The 24,353-nt window shown below is 41.2% G+C and overlaps 4 protein-coding genes across 4 annotated transcripts in view; all 4 read left to right on the top strand.

Moving 5' to 3' along the window:
• Positions 1-4,158: 4,158 nt before the first annotated feature.
• LOC118403042 (tripartite motif-containing protein 2-like) lies at positions 4,159-7,459 on the top strand. Its single transcript, XM_035801479.1, has 2 exons — positions 4,159-5,560; positions 7,449-7,459. Exons 1-2 carry the CDS (start codon positions 4,159-4,161, stop codon positions 7,457-7,459), a joined length of 1,413 nt encoding a protein of 470 aa, XP_035657372.1.
• A 1,151-nt stretch (positions 7,460-8,610) lies between these two features.
• LOC118403043 (tripartite motif-containing protein 3-like) lies at positions 8,611-10,680 on the top strand. Its single transcript, XM_035801480.1, has one exon. It carries the CDS (start codon positions 8,617-8,619, stop codon positions 10,495-10,497), a length of 1,881 nt encoding a protein of 626 aa, XP_035657373.1. The 5' UTR covers positions 8,611-8,616; the 3' UTR covers positions 10,498-10,680.
• A 4,651-nt stretch (positions 10,681-15,331) lies between these two features.
• On the top strand, positions 15,332-17,061 carry LOC118403044 (E3 ubiquitin-protein ligase TRIM71-like). The gene is made up of 2 exons (XM_035801481.1): positions 15,332-16,848; positions 17,001-17,061. The coding sequence occupies exons 1-2, from the start codon at positions 15,332-15,334 to the stop codon at positions 17,059-17,061; spliced, it is 1,578 nt and encodes a 525-aa protein (XP_035657374.1).
• Positions 17,062-22,978: 5,917 nt separating this feature from the next.
• Positions 22,979-24,353, top strand: part of LOC118403045 (tripartite motif-containing protein 2-like) — a 1,629-nt gene continuing 254 nt past the window's right edge. Inside the window, exon 1 of the mRNA XM_035801482.1 lies at positions 22,979-23,978. Coding sequence (XP_035657375.1) covers positions 22,979-23,978 — 1,000 coding nt within the window. The remainder of the gene's footprint in view (positions 23,979-24,353) is intronic.

The following is a 24,353-nucleotide window of genomic DNA, read 5'->3' on the forward strand; positions in this document are numbered from 1 at the left end:
AGAACCCATGTCAGTCTGTAGGTCTCAATACTAGGCAAAGTGGTGTATGGTATATGATATTGTGTAAGGTGATAATATCAATATTATGATATGACAAATACAGAAATATCTGTGCTCAGACTATAGAATTTCACTCTGCTATGGATATACCATACTTTCCAAGACAGAAATTTTTACAATTTATAGTAATGTCTGAATAGATCAATCCCCCAAGTCAAGTTAGAATAAGCTATCTGTCTCTCGATGATTCAGACGTATACAAAGGCTCCAAATGTAGAGCCCATGTCAGTCTGAGCCGAGGGAGACAGTGAGCAATTCAGAGCTCGGCACTGATTGGAATTGTCTGGTATCCAATAATGACTCATGCTGTCTCAGTAGTAGCGATAGAAATTGGATTTATTTCTATATCCATTTACTGTAAATGCAGAAATGTTCGCGGTGGATTAATGTTCGCGGTTTTCGCGGTGACCACTTCACCGCGAATTTAAAACCACCGCGAACATTTTTCTACTATGATGTTAGATTGCAGTCTGTGGTGTTACCGCGAACTTAAATCCACCGCGAAAAGTCCTTTTTCCCGCTACCGCGAAATTAAATCCCCGCGAACTTAAAAACATTTACAGTATGCTGAGTGACTGCCTTGACATTACTTATCCTAGGCTTGATTGATCTTTGTTTGTAAGTCTTGGTAAGAAAAGATTGTTGCTTTCGTGGTAACTTTCAGTTGAAAATTAAAAGAGAAAGTGCTTTGCTAAATGCTATAGACTTTTAAGTATCTACCTCTTAGCCCTGAAGAAATAATTTCTAAGTCATATTTTAGGAAAATTTATTTATTTATTTAAGAATATTCAGGGTGGTCCCTTGATTAACTGACTTACAAAAAACAGAATTGATATACAAGAAAATCATTACTAACATGGGATCATCAATACACAATAAAACAACATAAAGTACATGTAGTAATTTATACACATGTACATGTAGTACGAAACGTTCAAACCCCTTTTCTTTAAAATGACTGGGCCAATATTTTTGCACCACTTTTTTCTACATGCATTTCAATTGGAAAATACAACTGCCAGCTTGAAAGATTTTATCTTTACTATATATTGACAATGCATGCGATTTTTATTACCATTATTAGACTAGAAATTAGTAGAATGCACTATTATGACAGTTATAGGATCCATTATTATATAATTTATTATAATCCCCTTTTTAGATGATGACAGATGAAGTCCCATTATAGGACAGTTATGAGGGTAATTGGGGGCCAATCTTTTTATGGATTTTATTATCAATTATTCATGACATCGAGCAAAATAATGACAGACCATCAATACATCAACATACATTTGTATATACAGAACTGTAATTCCTGATTTTTTCAGTGTACTTTTATGTCCACGGTTTTCACGGTGACGACTGCAACGTGAACTTATTCTTACTGACAACAAATAGTACAAGTGTCTTTTTTACATGCACCTGCTGCAACCATGAACGTTTAGTTCCGAGAACAAGTTAAATATTCTCAGACCGTGAAAGTTTGGTATTGAGAAGACAAAGTGAATTACAGTACTAGTATATAATATTGCTTGTTTCTTAATCTGTAGAATGTTGTTCACAAAAAGTGTCTTATGTTCTTGATAAGTAAGGTAAGGTAAGGATGTATATACATGTACAGTACATGTATACTGTACCTCGTAATTGGTGCCAACTTGTAATTGCTTGACCATAATTACAGAATCCAGAAATGGGTCACAAATGGCAGGTATTGTTTCCATGGCCGTTCAGTATTCAAATTGACATTCATAAGGCAGGGGTCAAGGCAGGGGTCTGGTATCTGAAAATGAATGTTTATGATAAGTTGATAGGGCTGGTATGTACATTTAATTTGATCATACTTTTAATGGTGCCAACTTGTACATGTACATGTAATTTTCAGATCATACAGAATCCAGACTTATTGGGTCAGAAATGGCAGACATTGTTTGCGTGGCCATTACGTTAGGTATCCAAACTGACATAATTGTCCCCTGTTACTGTGTTAGTAATTGCTAATGACGGCTGGTGGCTTTTTACAGAGATAGCATCTCCCCTAGGCCTCCTGGTGTGTAAACTGCTTATTGTTGGAACCTGAGAATGATCCTGACCTTGGTGGTGTTTCTTGTCTGTTTCACACAATAGAACCATTAGTCTTTTGTTCATTATGCTTCGCTGGTGGTAAGCATGCCAGCTTCTAGCTTACTCTGAGAATTATAACACAATATAATTGTGAAATGGACAATGTAATTTCAACAGATTTTATATATATAACGTTATAGATAATGAGGACATAACAATGAAGACATCAATGTTAATCAAAGCCAATAGTCTTTTGAGAGTGAAAGCTATACTTCTTCCGAAAAAATGACGGCTGGTGGCTTTTTGCCGAGATACCATCTCCCCTCCCGGTGTGTAACCTGGTTATTGTTGGAACCCAAACACTTTCCTGACCTCGGTGGTGTTTCTTGTCTGTTTCACACAATAGAACCATTAGTCTTTTGTTCATAATGTTTCACTGGTGGTAAGCGTGCCAGCTTCTAGTATACTCTGAGAATGATAACACAATATAATTGTGAAATGGATAATGTTTTTATTATTCCACAGATTTTGCTCATACTGCTTACTTACAAATGTACTGTAGTATGAATAATGATGAGGACATATAACAATGAAGACATTACTGTCAACCAGACAAATAAGATGAATATGAAATATGAATATAAAAAAAGTTAATGAAAACATTTTAGTTTTATAAAATGAATATGTATGGAGGATTTTTGTTTGACAAATTAGACATAAGACTTACAAGTAGTTGCAAGTGGGCTGAAAAAGCCAGCCAGTGATGGGTTAAAGTAGTTTGGCCTTAGGCTAAAAGCAGGCAAAAGTCAATTATCCAAAATCACCAGTGTTAAAGTGATTTATCTGTTATTTGTCACATTGATCCATCCCATAATTGTATCAGATCCGTACAATTTTTGGTTTGTATATGTTTTCACACCTATACATTTGTAGATCCTCTGATACACCTAATGTGGATTCTTATTGTTGTTGTTTTTGAGGTCCTGAAAATGAGGTCTAGTTCCCTAGAAGTAGTCTTAGGTACTACAGCAATAATAGGTCTACACCCTTTTCCTGAAAGTAGCGTGGTATTTTATATGGTGAACTTTGATCCTCGACTTAAACTTAAATCTTGGTTCTACTGCTAGTTCTGGGAGTCCTTCCCCTGGTCATGCCCTGATTGCCTATTGATTGTTAAAAAAATGGGAAAAATATATGAGACATTAAACTGCTGTGCACTAGTGCCCCCTAGTGAATAAGCAAAGAACTGCATTCACCATGTCCAAATCAACTACAACTTTACTGCAGAGGAGCGTTTAATTCCCCATTTGATACCAGTCACCTGAATGCCTGTTACAATAGGAAACAAACAGGCTTTAACCACCTGTCAGTACTACTGTTTACTGATGCGTTTATAATGACAGATGGGTTGTACCAAGTCACCCATCAGTATGGGGGGTCATGGCTTGCATGGTCACTTACTGCATGCTATTATTTTATAAAATAATTGATAAAGGCTTCAAGTTTGAGTAATTTTCTTAATCTTGTTTAAAAAATAAATGTGTAAGTTCGGTTCATTTCTATGCCTTTTGATATGTTTTTTTTAAACATCTTTTAAGCCATAAGAGGGGTATGGGTAAGGGTAAGGAATCATTCTCCCTAGAGATTCTATTTTAGCATGTTACCTAGACTTTATGTCAATACAAGCCACAAACACCCATTGTCTGCCTCATTTTGGGGCTTTGTGCTAAACAATGAAATGTTCCAACCTGGCACTTGACTGGAGATTGGGCAGAGTCACTGTTCCAAAGCACAATCATGGGGTCTGTGCCGTCCAGTTTGAAGAGAGAAGTTCATGAAGAACTGTCCTGCAGCATCTGCCTGGAGCTGTTCACCAGGCCCAAGGTACTGCCCTGTCAGCACACCTTCTGTCAGGACTGTCTACAGGACCATGCAGAGGTTAAAATACCTTTCCAGTGCCCAAACTGCCGTCAGCAGGTCAGACTGCCATCCCAGGGGGTTGCGGGTTTGCCGGACAGTCACATAGTGGCCAACATGATTGAGAAACTCCAAAAACAAGAAAATCACTTAGAAGAAACAAGGGAGCAAGCCCAGTCTGAAAACAGGTGCAGTATTCATCCCACAGAGGAGGTCAAGCTCTACTGTAAACAGTGTAACATGCCAGTTTGTACTGAGTGTTGTGAAGAAGGCCATGATGGACATCCGACCACAGGCCTTAAAAAAGCTGCACAGGAAAGGAGTTCTACTATCCAGGTCTTGATCAATGAGGGAAGGAACATCATGGAAAGTTATTTAAGCTTCCTCAAAAGCCTGAGGGAAGAAGAGAAAACCCTGAATGAACAGAAACAGCAGACAGACAACATCATCATTCAGGCCTACAACCAAATGGTGATGAAACTTATACAAAGAAAAGACCACCTCTTGTCTGAATCAGGAGAAAAACACACACAAAACTTGGACAAAATACAGACTGAAAGGGACCGAGTGTTGGCAGATGTCAATGAACTATCTGCTGCCTGTGATTGCGCAGAACAAGAACTGCAGCTTGGATGGGTCAAGATTCTCAGTCAGCAAACCGCTTTGACAGAGGTGGTAGGAAAGTACAGAGGAAAAGCAGCACCAACTCCTGTACAAACCCAGCCTGCTGTCTTTCAGCCCACAGACACCCCAGTGCCAGTATTGGGACATGTGATGGTCCAGTCTCTCCCATCTGCACCGATCCCAGCAGCACCTGCATCTAGTAATGATGCAGCAAGGGGCACAGGTCATCACAATGGTAACCAAAAGCAAGGGGAGCATCAACCTCAGAAGTTGTCATTTGGTGGAGAGGGATCAGAAACAGGACAGTTTCAGGGTCCATCCAGTGTTACAGTGTCAGGTGAAGGGGAGGTCTTTGTAGCAGACCAAGGGAACCAGAGGATCCAAGTCTTCACCCTACAGGGAACATTTGGGAGAGAGTTCCCAACAGTCGTTTCAGGTGAAGAGAAGATGGATCCACATGATGTGGATATGGATGGGGAGGGGAACCTGTGGGTGGTTGGGAAGACAGACTCTGCTGGGTTTGCTGTGCAGTACAACAAACTGGGCAGGGTGCTCAGGAAGTTTGACCTACAGGAGACAGGGTGGAACAGAGGAGTTGCCGTGGACACCAGGAGGAACCACATCCTCATCACACAGACCACAAGAGATAGGGACAACAAACATGGCGAGGTGCAGGTGTACAGGCCAGATGGGACATTTGTAAGAACTGTGGGTCAGCAGCAGGGGATGAAGCTTCCACAGTATATCACTGTGGACGGGGAAGGGAACATTCTTGTGTCAGACTGTCAAAGGGACCGTGTCTATGTGTACGACGAGGATGGACAGTGTCTGTTCTCGCTGTTTGTAGATTTTGAAAATGATGATCAGCTGCATTTGGACTATGCCAGTGGCATCTGTACAGACAGGGCAGGTAACATCATCGTGGCAAACACAGGATACAACCGTGTGGAGATGTTTAACAAGACAGGAAAATTCCTCAAACACATCACTACAGACATAATGAGGCCATGTGCTGTTGCCATGGCAATACAGGGACAGCTGGTAGTGACTGATTATAATGGCAGAGTCAGTATATTCCAGAACCTCTGAATCTGAGTCAGGTGATAACATGCATTGGCATAATACCGGTCATAAGCCTTATACCGGTCGATTAAAAATAGTGGAACTTAAAGAGATCTGCACGTGCAACAATAGTTATTTCTGAGCTGTGCACACTTCAGACATCTAGGTGTCCAATACATAATTTACAAAGCATCGATAACAATGCATTCGAAGACAACAAGGCCAAAAGTTTTCAGGTCATTTTCGGGGCAGGCGAGCTCGTCGTGGGACAAACACACTGTCACGTTCATCGCCAGGTTTGTAGATAATAATCACATGTGCTCACGGCACAAGACGAGCATGATTCAACAGCAAGCTTGAATTTCTTTTGGTGACCTACAACTCGTGTAAAAGTGTGAGGAATCGTTGCATTATCGCCCGGATCTACGACTGAATGGGTCAAATTGAACGTACGCCGCCATTTTCCCGCCATTTTTAATGCTACGGCCAGCAGTAAAGTTTTACGTCATAGCGGTTGTGACGGACCAAAATTAAATGAAAATTCTTGTCAGTATACGCCCATTTTCTCATGAATTTTTGTATGCTCATGCAGATTTTTGTTTTGTGCAACTACTAACAGGAAAAAAAGGAACAACAGAGGATGTATAAAGGTACATAGCGGCAGTTAATTGTGCCGTGTTTCGTTCGACCGGTATAGTGCACCCCCTTCCAACCACGCGCCCGTTCTCCGTGCAATTCCGCGGTGTGTTCCAATTACGATATTATGTTTTTAGCAGGACCAGAGAGACAAAATAATTTACACAGAAGAAGTGGCAAAGGTAAGCTGTAACAGCAACATGTAACTGGAGAAAATGATGCGTTGATCATTTGCCAAATTAGCATTGCTTGAGAAATTGCCGTAAACCGACCGGTATTATGCCAATGGATGTTAATGGAACTTTATCAATCTGTAGACTTGAAACAACCAGAGGGGCGAGTAAGAACAGAAAGAAACAACATGCCCCCTACCCGGAATCGAACCGGGGTCGGCAGATCACAAATCACGAACGCTATCACCGTCGCCACAAAAGCACTAGTGCCCTTGGGTAAGGACGATAGGCAGTACTTGAACACCACTGTTACACTACTCCCCCTTTTCTTCAAGATTCGTCCTCGAATCTCCGAGTTCGACATCCCTGTGTGGCACATCCGCTAGCCTGTTACTCACAGGGTCGGCATGGGAACCAGTGAAACAACCAGAGGGGCGAGTAAGAACAGAAAGAAACAACATGCCCCCTACCCGGAATCGAACCGGGGTCGGCAGATCACAAATCACGAACGCTATCACCGTCGCCACAAAAGCACTAGTGCCCTTGGGTAAGGACGATAGGCAGTACTTGAACACCACTGTTACAGACTTAACAATTTGAAAACTTCAATTATTAGTGTACAGGTATCATATATCTGTTGTCTTTCATGATAAGATTTGGGAAGCAAACGTGTATTAACTACCTAGAATTACAGTTTATTTACTTTGAATTACTTATACTTTTAGTCTAAGAATACAAATGGATAGTGGAGTTTGTGAAGTTTCTTTTTCCAAACAAGGATGATTTTTTCATTTATATGATAAACATATTGTGTGGAATTTTTGTGCAGAAAAGCAAAAAAAAAAAGTTGTACTTCCAGGAAATCTTATGTAATTTAAGTGTCTGTTTTATTGAGCCCATGAAACATTCCAGATCTGCAGTAACTGTTGTAATATGACACTTGGTTATACAGTCAAACCTGCCCCAAAAGGCCTCTTAGGGGACCAATGATATCTGGCGTATATTGACATGTGCGTGGTCACTATGGTTTTTAGTCATGTTTGTGTGTTCTGATGGATGTGTATGGATATTTTTATGGTCCCAAGCAAACATGGTAATTTTAGGTCCCCTAGTAGTAGCTTCAGGTACTGTAGCAATACAATGTTGACACCCGCTTCTTGAAAGTAGTATCGTGTTAGTAATAAATACATGTGTGTGGCATTTTACATTCTGATCTTGAAACATTGACTTACACTTACGCGCTTTTACTACTTAAGTTCTAGTAGCATTTCCACTGGTCAGGTCCTGATACCCAGTTGATTACTGTTAGTGTTACAAAGTAGATGAGCCATTGAACTGCAGTACACTAGTGCCCCCTAGTGACTAGCCAAAGAACTGCATGCAGATTTCTACCATACTGTATTCATTACAATAAATAAATGCATTTATCCTTTGTATGTTTCAGAAGAAAACATAAGATATAGGAGAGGGAGAGAAAGGAGGGGAATGGTTTATTGTATTTAAAACCAGTTGCAGTGCAAATATCTGAATTGTGGTTTCTTACAATTGTTGGAAGGTTGAAAGCACTAGTAACATAAAAGCTTGATCAGTTTCAAAAATGCCTTCATTTATAATACAAAATAATGTAGATAGACAAATTCAGAAAAAATAAATAAAGAATAGTATTTTGCTTTATCACATCACCATCTTTTAAGAGCAAACAAACACAACATGACCAGTACCTGCAAAGCTCTTTAGTTACTTAATAATCAATCATTAGTTTTGGGTTAAACCAACCCACACCTCAGTCAAGGGGTGTCTTATTTATCTGGCACCTTGCAGACATGTAGATAGTGCTTTAGGTCTACATTCTTGTAGAAATACAAATTAAAGCTTTTAGTTTTACCTATATATTTAAAGTTTTCAACAAGCTACCTAGAAGTGGAACAAAACAAACATGAAATAGTACATTAAGTCATTAAATTGGCCTCAGGCTTTAGTGAATAAGTTTGTCCCAAATTGAAAAGCAAACATGTTCCACTAGACTTTGGCTTCAGCTTCGCTGCCACACATTAAGTAGAAAAAGTTCATTTGTTGTATCATGGGGTCTGCGGCATCTAGTCTAAAGAGAGAAGTTCATGAAGAACTGTCCTGCAGCATCTGCCTGGAGCTGTTCACCAGGCCCAAGGTGCTGCCCTGTCAGCACACCTTCTGTCAGGACTGTCTACGGGACCTTGCAGAGGTTCGAGTACCCCTACAATGCCCAAATTGTCGTCAGCAGGTCAGGCTGCCACCCCAGGGGGTCGCAGGTTTGCCGGACAACCGCATAGTGGCCAACATGATTGAGAAACTCCAAAAACAGGAAAATCACTTAGAAGAAACAAGGGAACAACCCCAGTCTGATAACAGGTGCAGCTTTCACCCCACAGAGGAAGTCAAGCTCTACTGTAAACAGTGTAACGTGCCAGTTTGTATTGAGTGTTGTGAAGAGGGCCATGATGGACATCCTACTACAGGTCTCAAAAAAGCTGCACAGGAGAAGCGTTCTACGGTCCAGGCCTTGATCAACGAGGGAAGGAACATAATGGAAAATTACTTAACCTTCCTTAAAAGTCTAAGGCAAGAAGAGGAAGCCCTGGTTGAAAAGAAACAGCAGAGAGACAACAGCATCATTCAGGCCTACAACCAAATGGTGCAAAAACTCACAGAGAGAAAAGACCTTCTCTTGTCTGAATCACAGCGAAGTCACAGAGAGAACTTGGAGAAAATACAGACAGAAAGTGACAGAGTGTTGGCAGATGTTAATGAACTGTCTGCTGCCTGTGATCGAGCAGAACAAGAACTGCAGCAAGGATGGGTTGAGATTCTCAGTCAGCAAACAGCTTTGACAGAGATGGTAGGAAAGTACAGAGGAAAAGCAGCACTAACTCTTATACAAACCCAGCCTGCTATCTTTCAGCCCACAGATACCCCAGTGCCAGTATTGGGATGCATGACGGTCCAGTCTCTCCCATTTGCACAAATCCCTGCAGCACCTGCACCAATCCCAACAGCATCTGCACCAATCCCAGCAGCACCTGCATCTAGTAAAGATGCAGCAGGGGGCAGGGATCATCACTATGGCAACCAAAGACAACAGGAGCATCAGCCTCAGAATGTGACATTTGGTGGAAGGGGATCAGGAGCAGGACAGTTCAATGGTCCATATGGTGTTACAGTGTCAGATGAAGGGGAGATATTTGTAGCTGACAAGGGGAACCAGAGAATCCAAGTCTTCACCCTGCAGGGAACGTTTGTGAGACAGTTCCCAACAGTTGTATCAGGTGAACAGAAGATGGTCCCCCGTGATGTGGCCATGGACGGGGTGGGGAGCCTGTGGGTGGTAGGGAGGACATATCAGGATGCTGAGCTTGCTGTGCAGTACAACAAACATGGCAGGGTGCTGAGAGAGTTTGACCTACAGAAGACAGGGTGGATGAGAGGAGTTGCCGTGGACGCCAGGAGGAACCACATCCTCATCACACAAACCACAGGAGATGGGGACAACCCACATGGTAAAGTTTTGGTGTTCAGGCGAGATGGGACACTTGTGAGAACTGTGGGTCAGCAACAGGGGATGAAGTACCCATGGTACATCACTGTGGATGGGGAAGGGAACATACTTGTGGCAGACTGGGACAATCACTGTGTCTATGTGTACAACGTGGATGGACAGTTTCTGTTCCAGTTTGGAGGTGAGGGAAGTGGTGAAGGTCAGCTGAAGCATCCCCTTGGCATCTGTACTGATAGGGCAGGAAACATCATTGTGGTAGACTATGACTGGGGAAACAGCCGTGTGGAGATGTTTGACAAGACAGGAAAATTCCTCAAACACATCGCTACAGACATGGAGGGGCCAAGGGCTGTTGCCATGGCACCACAGGGACAGCTGGTAGTAACTGATGATAAAGAGCTTCAAGTCAGCATATTCCAGAGCTTCTGAATCTCAGTGAGGTGATTAACAGCCTTAGTCAATCTATTATAGACTATCATTATCAACTTGAAAAACTGGAATTATTATGGCCTCACTTGCTTTCATTACACTTGTACAAGTCCCGTACAAGTCCTGCAAAATGAGATTTTGAAAAAGCCTTATGGCTATGCTACAGGAAATAAGACAATTGGAAAGGAGAAAGCTCTTTTAAGGAATGAGTAATGAACTAATATAATATATAATTAAGGCCATACCAATTTAATTTGTTGGTTCTCGGATTTTTTCATGAAAAATATGAAGCGACAGGGCGAAAAAAAAAAAAAAAAAAAAAACTTCTCTGATGGCAAAGCCATTGCTGAATCTGGCCATGGGGGCTCTCGTATCATACTCACTGAGACACTAACGGTACAGTAAGTGCTACCGGTACATACATTGCTATTTTCGTATGTCATTTTCACGATAATTGATTTTATTGATTTCTTTCAGTTTACCGAATTGTACTAAAACATTAGAATTATGGTTATTGATAAAAGGTGACATTGTAATTATGAATTTTATATGTACCATCCTGGTTTGATTCAATTGGAAACAACAGTCTGAAAATGCAGTCTTCATTTTTGTCTTTTATTCATGGAGGTCAAAAACAAAGTGTCCATCTTACAGTAACTGAAACTTATCAACAAACCCCAAGGGGAACTCAAAATAATTTAATATTTGCTCTGCTTGACAAGAATTCCCAGTCTTACTGCAACTCTGTGCTACCTACTTTGTCAAAATTCTACTCTTTAAAAGTCAAAAACCCCTGTGAACTTACTACTAATTACTAGTACTTTGGGTGTATATGAACAAGCCCCAATTTGGCCAAGGGAACTCATATTTTTCTGTTGGCTAAATACTTCGAAATAATTTTTGGTTTGTCCATCAAATATCAAGGAAATTATATTTCATCAAACCAAGGAGGTTGAAAGAGGGAAAGGAGTCGGCTCATAATTTGTCCCTTTTCAACCATCTTCGACTCACTTGTGAAAAAAACATTAACATTGGGGTGCGAATTGGTCTTGATTTACATACACCCAGCCGACTATCGGCATTGTTTTCATTGTTCACTCTATTATAAATGACAACAGCATGAATGATGGCCGGGCAACAAGAACAATAGAGTAACTTTGGGGAAGATTTTCAAAAGTTGAGAGTTGTAGATAGAAGAACAGCAACAACGCTCTTTGCTTTATTATTATATTATAAAGATGCCGATAGCACGGAAATCAAGCAAGCCCCAAGACGGAGGATCTCCGACGCACGACAGGCTTGAAACTTGCAGTCAAACAAGCGGGACTGTTGCATTATGTTTTCAAGCCTACGAATACGGTGGCTGGCTAAATGAGATGGAAGGAATCATGATAAAGTCTGTGATAAAAACATCCCAGAAAAATTATTAACTCTTTCTGGAAAATAATTCAAAAATAAGAATTTATCTAGAGGCATGTTGTCCAGCTTGTCGAGAAAACTAGCCTCTCAAAATTCGCCTCGCAAGGAGATTTATTTGATGCCCCAACTTCACCCTTTGCACCAGACCATCCATGGAGACCTTATCAAGCTCAACTTTGATACAGAAAAAGAAGGCTAAGACCCCAGGAAAAATCGTAAGTGCCCACCGCCAAAAAATACATGAATGGAACGACAAAGACCTGTATAATACGTAAAAACCTCAAGTTTATTTTGGAAAAGTGCTATATGTTTGTAATAAGAACATAAATCTATACATATTTCTCCATATTTCTAAGGCCAAAAAAATGACATAAGTCCAAAGAAATGGCTGTAAACAAACCCATGTTCGTCGTAGAAAGGAAAACAAACTATCGCCATGATCGCCATGTTGTTTTCTTTCGAATGCCGATTTCTGCGCAGCTCTACTGCGCAATCCAAATAAGGAAATTGTCGGAAACCGAAGGGGCTTCGACTTCTAATCGGGCCGGCCTCGGTCCCTGCCGCTGCCCTGACGTCATGACTGGCTCATTATGCAGCTTTTATGGGGAGTCAAACATGGTTACAAAGGACTGCCGCCGGCCACCCTGAACAATGGGACATAGCAGGGTTTAACAGGGCAAAACAAAGGCCGCGGCAAGGTGCTAATTATGAGCCGACTCCTTTCCTTTAACCTCCTTGATCAAACCCACCTGCACATCGTTTGGGCCCTCGATGCATATATGTTAATTATGTGACAGAAGAAGAAGAAGACATGTTTTCATAAATAAATTTTGTCTGTTGGCCAAGAAGTTTCTTCTGACTTCTGTCCCCGGTTAAAAACTGTACACACCACAAAAAATGTGGCTTTCCTGGATCCACAGACATGGTATTTTCTTCTCCTGCTACTGCACTACCTTCTACTACACTTCTTCAAGCTCCAATTCTACTCTATTTGTACTCAAAATTATCCGACTCCGGTACTCCTTCCACTTCTATTTTTCTGGTGGCGCCATTTTGATTTTAAGAATGATGCTTCTGATTGGCTAATCTCCGTCACATGATCACCTAGGTCACAACTTCAAAGAGAGACACCTATCGACTTATTGAAAAACTGCAGCCTTCAGATAGCCTGGGGAGAAATTTTTTTTTTTTTTTTTTTTTGGTTTTGCGATTTTTTGAAGCGGCGATTCCGAGAACCAACGAATTAAATTGGTGTGGCCTAATAGTAATAATATTATTTATGATGTGTTAATTTTTTTGTTCAAAACCTTTGTACCTTTAGCATGTTTTAGAAAGTAAGGTTTAAGGGTCTGTGCTATCTGTATCCAAACAGTATTATGCAGAATAGGAATCATTCTCTTAAATTCCTTAAGTTTGTGTAATTATATATATTAACATGTTACATATTTGTAATATGTTTGCAAACAATAACCAGTGGCAAGGTAAAATTGTTTCTTTCATGCTTTCAGTGTCCTGTAATATTTAATGTAAATGCAACAATATAGATAGTGTAGTTATAGTAGATACAGCAGTTACTTTAGCCAGCATAATGACCTTTTTCTGCTAGTCACAAAATATACAGGTCCTATTTTCAGGATTAAATTTGATTAGAAAAAAACTTTTAGTGTAGCAAACCAGATTGTTTCTAATGTTTGTGGGATTGTTTTTTGCTGTTTTCACGGGTACATCACAAAATTAATGGTCACCGGGTCCATGGGTTGTTCTTAAATGTGATTTTAAAAAATCAGGGCCCAGTTGTGCCCCAAAATAGCCTGGTAAATAGAGGGTGTCTCACAGGGCCAAGTAAAGTCATGCCCGAAAGTGCAGATAAGCAGCAAACTACCTTTAACTAGTTAAAGTTTATTAGTAAGTTGCCTGTGCATCTGTAACAAATGTTTAGTGTGTACGATGCCCAACTCTATTTTAATATGTAGGCTTTGGGGGATCAAACTCACAACCTACCGAATGCAAGGAAAACACTCTGCCCACTTGGCCATTGCACGATTGCAAACTGTCATCAAACCATATCATAAACTGGTTACTGTCTAATGTGGATCCAGTTACCGTGGCAACCCAAAATTGTTACATATGGGAAGTATCTTTTTGACAGGAGGTACTGTTTGGTTGTGTGTGTGTGTTTGCACCATAGATTCTCCTTGTGGATTCTTGTTGGTTTTGAGGTCCTGAAAATGATAGTAATTTTGAAGGTCCCCTAGCTGTAGTTTCAGGTATTACAGTCACTTACAATACAGATTGACACCCCTTTCCTGTGAGTAGAGTAGTACAATACATGTGTGTGTTGCGGCATTTTACATTCTGACCTTGAAACATTGACTTACACTTACATCGTGATTCTATAGTTCTTGCAGCATCTCCCCTGGTCAGCCTCTGATTCTCTATATCTGTTGATTGTTACAAAATGGATGATCCATTAAACTGCAGTACACTAGTGCCCCCTAATGACTAAGCAAATAACTGCATGCAGATTTCAACCATACTGTATTTGTTAGTTCGTTATTTTTTGTATATTTGAGAAGAAAACATTAGATATGAGGGAGGGAGTTACAGACAGAGAGAGAGGTGGACTGGTTTATTGTATTTAAAACCAATTGCAGCACAATTGTTAGAAGGCTGAAAGCACTATAACATAATATGAGCTTGATCAGCAAAAATGCCTTCAATAATAAATAGACTAATTCAGAAAAAAAGAAGTAAAGAAGAGTATTGCTTTATCACATCACCATATTTTAAGAGCAAACAAACACAGCATGACCAGTACCTGCAAAGGTGTTTAGTTACTTAATATCAATCATTACTTTTGGGTCAAACCAACTCACACCTCAGTCAAGGGGTGTCTAAATTTTATATGGCAACTTGCAGACAAGCAGAAAGTGCTTTAGACCTACATTCCTATAGAAATGAAAATTAAAGTTTTTAGCTATTTGTTTTCAGTTTCTAACAACCTGCCTAGGAGTAGAATAAAACAAACATGAAATAGTTCATTAAGTTATTAAGTAATGGTCTCAGGCATTAGTCCATCCCAAAAACAAACATGCTCCTCTAGACTTTGACTTCAGCTGTGGCTACCACATCTACATTGTACATAAGTAGGAAAAGTATACTTTTTTGTATCATGGGGTCTGCACCATCCAGGTCGAAATTGAAGAGAGAAGTTCATGAAGAACTGTCCTGCAGCATCTGCCTGGAGCTGTTCACCAGGCCCAAGGTGCTGCCCTGTCAGCACACCTTCTGTCAGGACTGTCTACGGGACCACGCAGAGGTCCGAGTACCCTTGCAGTGCCCAAACTGTCGTCAGCAGGTCAGGCTGCCACCCCAGGGGGTCACAGGTTTGCCAGACAGTCACATAGTGGCCAACATGATTGAGAAACTCCGAAAACAGGAAAAACATCTAGAGGAAACAAGAGAGCAAATCCAGTCTGGAAACAGGTGCAGCTTTCACCCCACAGAGGAAGTCAAGCTCTGCTGTAAACAGTGTAACATGCCAGTTTGTAGTGAGTGTTGTGAAGAAGGCCATGATGGACATCCGACCACAGGCCTTAAAAAGGCTACACAGGAAAGAAGATTGACAGTCCAGGCCTTGATTAATGAGGGGACGAACATCATGGAAAATTACTTAAGCTTCCTCAAAGGTCTGGGGGAAAAAGAGACAACCCTGAATGAAAAGAAACAGCAGACAGACAACAGCATCATTCAGGCTTACAACCAAATGGTGCAGAAACTCACAGAGAGAAAAGACCACCTCTTGTCTAAATCGGGGGAAAACCACATGGAAAACCTGGACAGAATACAGACTGAAAGAGACAGAGTATTGGCAGATGTCAATGAACTGTCAGCTGCCTGTGATCAAGCAGAGCAAGAACTGCAGCAGGGATGGGTCGAGATTCTCAGTCAGCAAACTGCTTTGACAGAGGTGGTAGGAAAGTACAGAGAAAAAGCAGCACCGACTCCTGTACAAACCCAGCCTGCTGTCTTTCAGCCCACAGACACCCCAGTGCCTGTATTGGGACATGTGAGGGTCCAGTCTCTCCCATCTGCATCAATCCCAGCAGTACCTGCACCAATCACGGCAGAACCTGCACCAATCACAGCAGAACCTGCACCAATCACAGTAGAACCTGCACCAATCACAGCAGAACCTGCACCAATCACAGCAGCACCTGCATCTAGTAATGATGCAGCAAGGGGCACAGGTCATCACCATGGTAACCAAACACATCAGCCACAGAAAGTAACATTTGGTGAAAGTGGATCAGGAACAGGACAGTTTTCGTATCCAGTTGGTGTTACTGTGTCAGATGAAGGGGAGATCTTTGTGGCAGACAGGGAGAACCAGAGAATCCAAGTCTTCACCCTGCAAGGAACATTTGTGAGACAGTTCTCGACAGTCGTGTCAGGTCATCATCATCATATCTTGCCGCTCCAAGTCCCAATCCAACAGCGGGCCACGTCGTTGGCCGCCCTCAGATCACTGTCAGGTGAGAAGAAAATATACCCAGATGATGTGGCCATGGATGGAGAGGGGAACCTGTGGGTGGTGGGGAGGACACGCTTTGCTGCTTATTTTGCTGTGCAGTACAACAAACTGGGTGAGGAGCTGAGGAAGTTTGCTCTACAGAAAACAGGGTGGTACAAAGGAGTTGCCGTGGACACCAGGAGGAACCACATCCTCATCACACAAGCCACAGGAGACGGGGAAAACAATTTAGTTTTGGTGTTCAAGCCAGATGGGACACTTGTGAGAACTGTGGGTCAGCAGCAGGGGACGATGCATCCATGTTATATCACTGTGGATGGGGAAGGGAACATTCTTGTTTCAGACATGAGAAATAACTGTGTCTTTGTGTACAACAAGGACGGACAGTTTCTGTTCCAGTTTGGAGGTTTGGGAAGTGGTGAAGGTCAGCTGGACTGGCCCCATGGCATCTGTACAGACAGGGCAGGTAACATCATCGTGGTGGACTGGGGAAACAGGCGTGTGGAGATGTTTGACAAGACAGGGAAATTCCTCAAACACATCACTACAGACATGAGGAAGCCATGGGCTGTTACCATGGCAACACAGAGACAGCTGGTCGTTACCAATAGGGAAAAGAAGAGTGTCAGCATAATTCAGAACTTCTGAATCTGAGTTAGGTGCTAACCAAACTCAATTGATCTGTAGACTATTAATTTACAGACTTTGTACTACAAATTTACTGCAGTGTTTGTCATAGTACATTTAATAATATTTACATTCACAAAGCAAACTTTTTGTACTACAAACCAACATCCAACAATACAGAATTTTGATATACGTAAAAACTTCATAATTCCAACGGTGTCGTATAACCCTGTACATTGACCTACATGTATCTGCCTACAAGTTACTACAACAAATGTGCTGTCTAAAGCAAAGGACTCACTGATCCAGGGTAAAAACTGTACACTACAGTGATTAAACTTATTATAAGGTACTCAGAACAAACTACTAGTACTTTAGGCCATGAGGGGTCATGTTAGTCTTCTGTATAGCCACAGTGGTTCGGGTGTCAGGGGAGTAGCAACACCTGCGTAGCCTAGGTCAAGTAAATCATGTCAATGACCCATATAGCCAGCCACCCAATGGCATAACACATCCGTCTGTTGGAAAATTATTATTTTTTACTTAGTGTAGCAAAGCAGAATCCTACTAATGTTTGTCTTTATCATTCAGTCAACCCATGAGTCCCTGTTTATGGTGATGCTAAGAACATTCTACATGTGCAACCAACAAGTCTTGTTGGAAAGGTTAACAAAGTATTTTTTATTTAGAATGTTTCCAATGTTTGTCTTATTCATTTAGCTAACTCACAAGCTAGTCTAGCATTCTACATTTTCCCCCAGAAACAGAAATGTTGACAGTTAAAAGTTTGATATCAATTTAAGTCAAGAAAATTAAAAATACAACAGAAGTCTTCTAACTCCAATCTTTAATGCCACAAAACATAACACTTCTACCAGGGCTGTCTTTAGGACCCGTCCCTGTCCCCCGAGATGGAAATTTGCTGCTTACGACAGACAAAAATTTCACCTTGTCCCCCCAAAAGAGTCCAAACTTCATATCATCAAAAATATTCAATATATTTTTGTATTTATTTATTTTTCTAGGGTAAAATAGATGAAATAAAGAAAATAAATGAATTAAATAGATCAAATATGTATAAGCTTTATTATAATGACAGATTTAACAACAAAAATATGACAGACATATTAATTTTAATTGCATCAAATTTTGCCACCTTTGTAATGCACCAGTCATTGATCTGATCTTCATGAAGTGTGGCACGGTCAAATCACGAGGTGTTTCTTCTCAGTGGCTATTGTTTACGACTCCGCCCACCCGATATTCATGTCCCACAAGTGGAGATTTTTCATGCAGTTTTGGACCATCGTGGTGACTCAGAGTCTTAAAACATCCAAGGCACTACTCATTTTTCACCTGGGTGACCTCACCTCATCTAGTCCCATCCTCATCTAGAGGGTCAGGGACAATGGTTGCCTCCAGCACCAGCTTCCTCCATCCTTCCCTGTTCTTTGCCTTCTGTTTACTTGAGTGAAGTGAGGAAATTCCTGTACATGTAAAGTGCCTTTCCCAAGAGCACAATGTTGGAGCGTTTCAGGGGACTGGAACCCAGGACCTCTGAGCTCTCTGCAAACACACTACTAGTACTGTAACTGTTACACTTCATGAATATATCACTAGCATGGTATCCTCAGGTTGACTATTCTGCTGTTCTATACTAAAGCATTTGTGTGCCGGTTTATTTTATGGCATCTTCAAGGTTTCACCACAAAGTACCAAAGACTACTTTTACATCCATGTCAAACTTACTAACCCCTAAACAGCACTTGAGGTTTGAGGCAACAGAGTTATAAATAATGGTTGAAAATAATGGTATAGTCCTTGTTTATGCATAAACTTGTCACAAATGCCATTGCCCTCCTGAAATCTGTTTGCCACACAGAATAAAAAAGGATCCAAATTAACTGCAACTTTACTGGAGAGGAGCGTTTAATTCCCCATTTGATACCAGTAGCCTGAATGCCTGTTACAATAGGAAACAAACAAGCTTTTACCACCTGTCAGTACTACTGAGAGCAAGACGGAACTCTGGTGGAATAATATTTCTGTTTAAGAAGCAGTATAGCAAGTTTATTACAAAGCTAGACAGCAAATCAGAAGATATATTGTGGGTAAAAATAGGCAAAGGACTATTTAACACCAATAGAGATACTTATTTAGCTACAGTTTACATCAGTCCTAACAGATCTAATATCCACAACAACAGAATGTATGACATATTTGATACTCTAGAGGACGAAATATCAATATACAGTAGACAAGGAGAGGTAATAATTGGGGGGGATTTCAATGCCCGGATAGGGGACCTGAAAGACTACATAGCAGGCGACTATCAAATTGACAGCCTTCCCGAAAACTACGATTTCGATCACCCGTTCCACCGTAACAACATGGATTTAGGCAGCCCTTCTCCCTTTGGTAAAAACCTAATCGACTTATGCATCAACAGTAAAGTCAGAATCTTAAATGGCAGGACACCTGGAGATGTATTAGGGAAACCCACAAGTTATCAGCCTAACGGCTCTAGTGTGGTCGATTACGTCCTGGCAAGCGAAACAATTCTCTTACGCAAAAGCTGTTTCTTTCACGTCCACCCCCTAACCCCAATTTCAGACCATTGTAAACTGTCCCTAATTCTAAATAGCAACATTAGACAACTCAATGAACAGACTACTGATACCTTGTCTGCCCGACCCCACTACAAATTTGTATGGAATGATGACTCTAAAGAAAGGTTTACGGACATAGTAAACAGCACAGAATTCTCTCGTACTATAGACAGTTTTAACAAAAGAAGTTACGAGACATCCCCAAGCTCAGTCGAAAATGCACTAAATGATTTTATAGTACCCCTACAAGAAGCAGGCAAACAATCACTAACATTACGATGCATGAAACAAAGAAAACAGACCCGTCACAAACCCAAACCCAAGAAATGGTTCACTACTACATGTAACACCACCAGAAGAAACTTAAAAGACTTAGCCAAATTGTTATCAAAAAATCCCCGGGACCCGTTTATCCGAGGTCAATACTTTAAAAAGAAAAAAGAATACACCAGGCTAATCCGGAAAACAAAAAAGGATTACAAAAACAGTATTTTCCAACAAATTAACTACTCATCCGCCAACAACCCCTCAGAGTTTTGGAACCTAGTAAAACAGTTAAAAACAGAAGACTCTAGTCCAACAGAAGAAACAATTGACAAACAAACACTCCATACGTACTTCCAAGGATTATACGGAAAAACTAAGTCCAACGATCCAGAAACCGATAACCCATTCCAATCACAGATCCGTAACAAACTAGTAGAATTAGAAAACAGAGCTGCAATTTACAACCCCTTAGATTCCGAGATCCATCAGAACGAAATTAGACATTAAGCCATCTCCAAATTAAAGAATAACAAAGCGTCAGGTAACGACCTTATACTGAACGAAATGCTAAAATGCGCAGCACATATCCTTACATATCCATTAACTAAACTGTTCAATTTAATCCTTTCAACCGGGCACTTTCCCCAACAATGGCGTGAAAGCCACATTGTACCTGTACATAAAGGCGGTCAAAAAGATGACCCGAACAATTACAGGGGAATTTCTGTAATAAGCTGCCTTGCCAAATTATTTACAACAATAATGAATACTCGTCTCACCGAATATATAGATGATCACAACCTCATTTCCCCCAACCAGACTGGCTTCAGAAAGAATTTCGGAACTAACGACAACATCTTTGTTATTGACACACTGATATCAAAATACACCAACACCAACAGACGCCTCTACACCTGCTTTATAGACTTCAGAAAAGCTTTTGACTGCGTCTGGAGAGAAGGTCTACGTTACAAACTACTTAACCTGGGCATAGGCGGCAAGTTCTACAAATTGATTAAATCCATGTACTCTAATCCGATGACATGTGTTAAAACTCCTACCGGCCTTACACCACTGTTTACAACTGACAGAGGTGTAAGGCAAGGATGCAACCTCAGTCCTACTCTTTTCAGCTTATTTATAGATGATTTAGTTAAAGATTTAGATACCCCCGACTGCGACCCACCCTCCCTACACCACCTCCTCGTTTCTTGTCTACTTTACGCAGATGATGTAGTACTACTTTCAGAGTCTGAAACCGGCTTACAATGTGCCCTTGACAGGCTTCATTCCTTCTGCGAAAAATGGAAACTGCAGGTGAACCTAAAGAAAACTAAAGCCGTGATCTTTAACAAATCAGGGAGACTCCTCAAGAACATAAATTTCTTATTTGGCGTAGATAACATCGAAATCGCAAACTCCTACCCCTACCTAGGCCTGACGTTGTCCTCGTCAGGTACTTATTCCTTAGCCAAAAAGAATCTGTCTCTAAAGGCACGTAAAGCTGTATTCGGCCTCAAACCTCTCACTCTCTCAACGATGTCCCCCAAGACTCTACTTAAGCTATTCAATACGTGTATTAAGCCCATAATGTTATATGGTAGTGAGATTTGGGGTATAGACTGTGGAAAAGATAACTGCCCAGTGGAAAATATCCAAACCCGCTTTTGTAAAAATATTCTTGGCGTGCACAGGAATTCCTGTAACTCCGCATGTAGAGCAGAACTCGGAGTCTATCCAACAGGCATAGATATAGCAATCCGCATGGTTAAGTACTGGCTACGCCTTAAACAGTTAGATTACTCTACACACCCTTTACAAATAGACGCACTACTCTGTCAACAAAATGTACCTTAAAGTTTAAACAATCATAAGAAAACTTGGCTCCAACATGTAAAACAAATACTTGATGATAATGGTTATTCCTATCTATGGAACTATGCTCACTCTAGAATAGACAACAAACATATTTGTACATTGTTAAGGAAAAGACTGTCAGACGTGTATGTCCAAACCTTTTTCCAGCAATTGTCTAAAGATAACGGCAAATTAAGATTTTACAAACATATCAAAACCGAATATGCCATGGAAACCTATCTATACCAGAACGACGCTGACAAGAGATCCAATGTATGTAAGATAAGAATCAGTGCTCACTCACTAGAGATAGAAAAGGGTCGTTATAAAAAAGTGCCAGTTCAAGATAGATTGTGTAAATACTGTGCGACGGATGCAGTGGAAGATGAAATACATTTTATATGTAACTGCCCCCATTATGAGGACGAAAGAAACAACCTTTTTGACACAATCAAAACGTTATTTCCAACTTTTCACCAGTTAGTAGACCTCAAAAAAACTATATTTCTGTTAAAATCACAGAACCCACTAATCATTAAAGAAGTGGGACTTTTCATCAGCCACTGCCTCCAAAGAAGAAGTCAAACCACTCAGTAAAGAAGTAGAAGCATGTACATAGATAGCTGACGTGTGTGTATTTAGAATAGACACTTGTTACTTTTCACTGTCTGTATCATTGCAATTAGCCTACGGGCATGGATTTGCAAATAAATAAATTTTAAATTTATTATTTCGCTATAACTACTGATGTCTTGATAATGAGTGGTGGGTTGTACCAAGTCACCCTTCAGTATGGGGGTCATGGCTTGCATGGTCACTTGCTGCATGCTGTTATAAAGTATTGATAAAGGCTTCAAGTTTGAGTAAGTTTTGTTTGTTATTTAATAAATAAATGTGTAATTTTGGTTCATTTCTATGCCATTTAATAACTTTTTTTTACATCTTTTAAGCCTTAAGGTGGTTTGTTTACATATTTGTTCCAACACCATATATCAGGGAAACAATCTCCCAAGAGATCCTATTTTAGCATGTTACCTAGTCGTTAAGTCAACACAAGCCACAAACACTCATTGTCTGCCTCATTTATTGGTGCTTTGCCCTGAACAATCATGTTCCAACCTGACACTTGACTGGAGATTGGGTAAAGTCTCTATTCCGGAGCACAATCATGGGGTCTGCACCGTCCAGTTTGAAGAGAGAAGTTCATGAAGAACTGTCCTGCAGCATCTGCCTGGAGCTGTTCACCAGGCCTAAGGTGCTGCCATGTCAGCACACCTTCTGTCAGGACTGTCTACGGGACCATGCAGAGGTTAAGATACCCCTCCAGTGCCCAAACTGTCGTCAGCAGGTCAGGCTGCCACCCCAGGGGGTCGCAGGTTTGCCAGACAACCACATAGTGGCCAACATGATTGAGAAACTCCAAAAACAGGAAAAGCATTTAGAGGAAATAAGCAAGCAAGCCCAGTCTGGAAACAGGTGCAGTTTTCACCCCTCAGAGGAAGTCAAGCTCTACTGTAAACAGTGTAACGTGCCAGTTTGTACTGAGTGTTGTGAAGAAGGCCATGATGGACATCCTACCACAGGCCTTAAAAAAGCTGCACAGGAAAGGAGTTCTACAGTCCAGGCCTTGATTAATGAGGGAAGGAACATCGTGGAAAATTACTTAAGCTTCCTCAGAAGTCTGAGGGAAGAAGAGAAAACCCTGAATGAAAAGAAACAGCAGACAGACAACAGCATCATTCAGGCCTACAACCAAATGGTGCTGAAACTAAGAAAGAGAAAAGACCACCTCTTGTCTAAATCAGGAGAAAACCACACAAAAAACTTACATAGAATACAGACGGACAGGGACAGAGTGTTGGAAGATCTCAATGAACTGTCTGCTGCCTGTGATCGAGCAGAACAAGAGCTGCAGCAGGGGTGGGGCGAGTTTCTCAGTCAGCAAACTGCTTTGATAGAGGTGGCAGGAAAGTACAGAGAAAAAGCAGCACCAACTCCTGTACAAACCCAGCCTGCTGTCTTTGAGCCCACAGACACCCCAGTGCCAGTATTGGGACATGTGAGGGTCCAGTCTCTCCCATCTGCACCAAGCCCTGCAGCAACTGCACCAATCCCAGCAAAACCTGCATCCAGTAATGTTGCAGCAGGGGGCAGGGGGCATCAACATGGTAACCGAAGACAAGGGGAGCATCAGCCTCAGAAGGTGACATTTGGTGAAAGGGGATCAGGAACAGGACAGTTTTGGGATCCAGTTGGTGTTACAGTGTCAGATGAAGGGGAGATGTTTGTAGCAGACAGGGGGAACCAGAGAATCCAAGTCTTCACCCTGCAGGGAACATTTGTGAGACATTTTCCAACAATCGTGTCAGGTAAAGAGAAGATGTACCCATGGGATGTGGCCATGGACGGGGAGGGGAACCTGTGGCCATGGGTTGTTGGGGGAACAAAGTCTGCTGACTTTGCTGTGCAGTACAACAAACATGGCAGGGTGCTGAGGACGTTTGACCTACAGCAGACAGTGTGGGACAGAGGAGTTGCCGTGA

This window comes from Branchiostoma floridae, chromosome 16 (genome assembly GCF_000003815.2).
Source record: "Branchiostoma floridae strain S238N-H82 chromosome 16, Bfl_VNyyK, whole genome shotgun sequence".
NCBI classification, from domain to species: Eukaryota; Metazoa; Chordata; class Leptocardii; order Amphioxiformes; family Branchiostomatidae; genus Branchiostoma; species Branchiostoma floridae.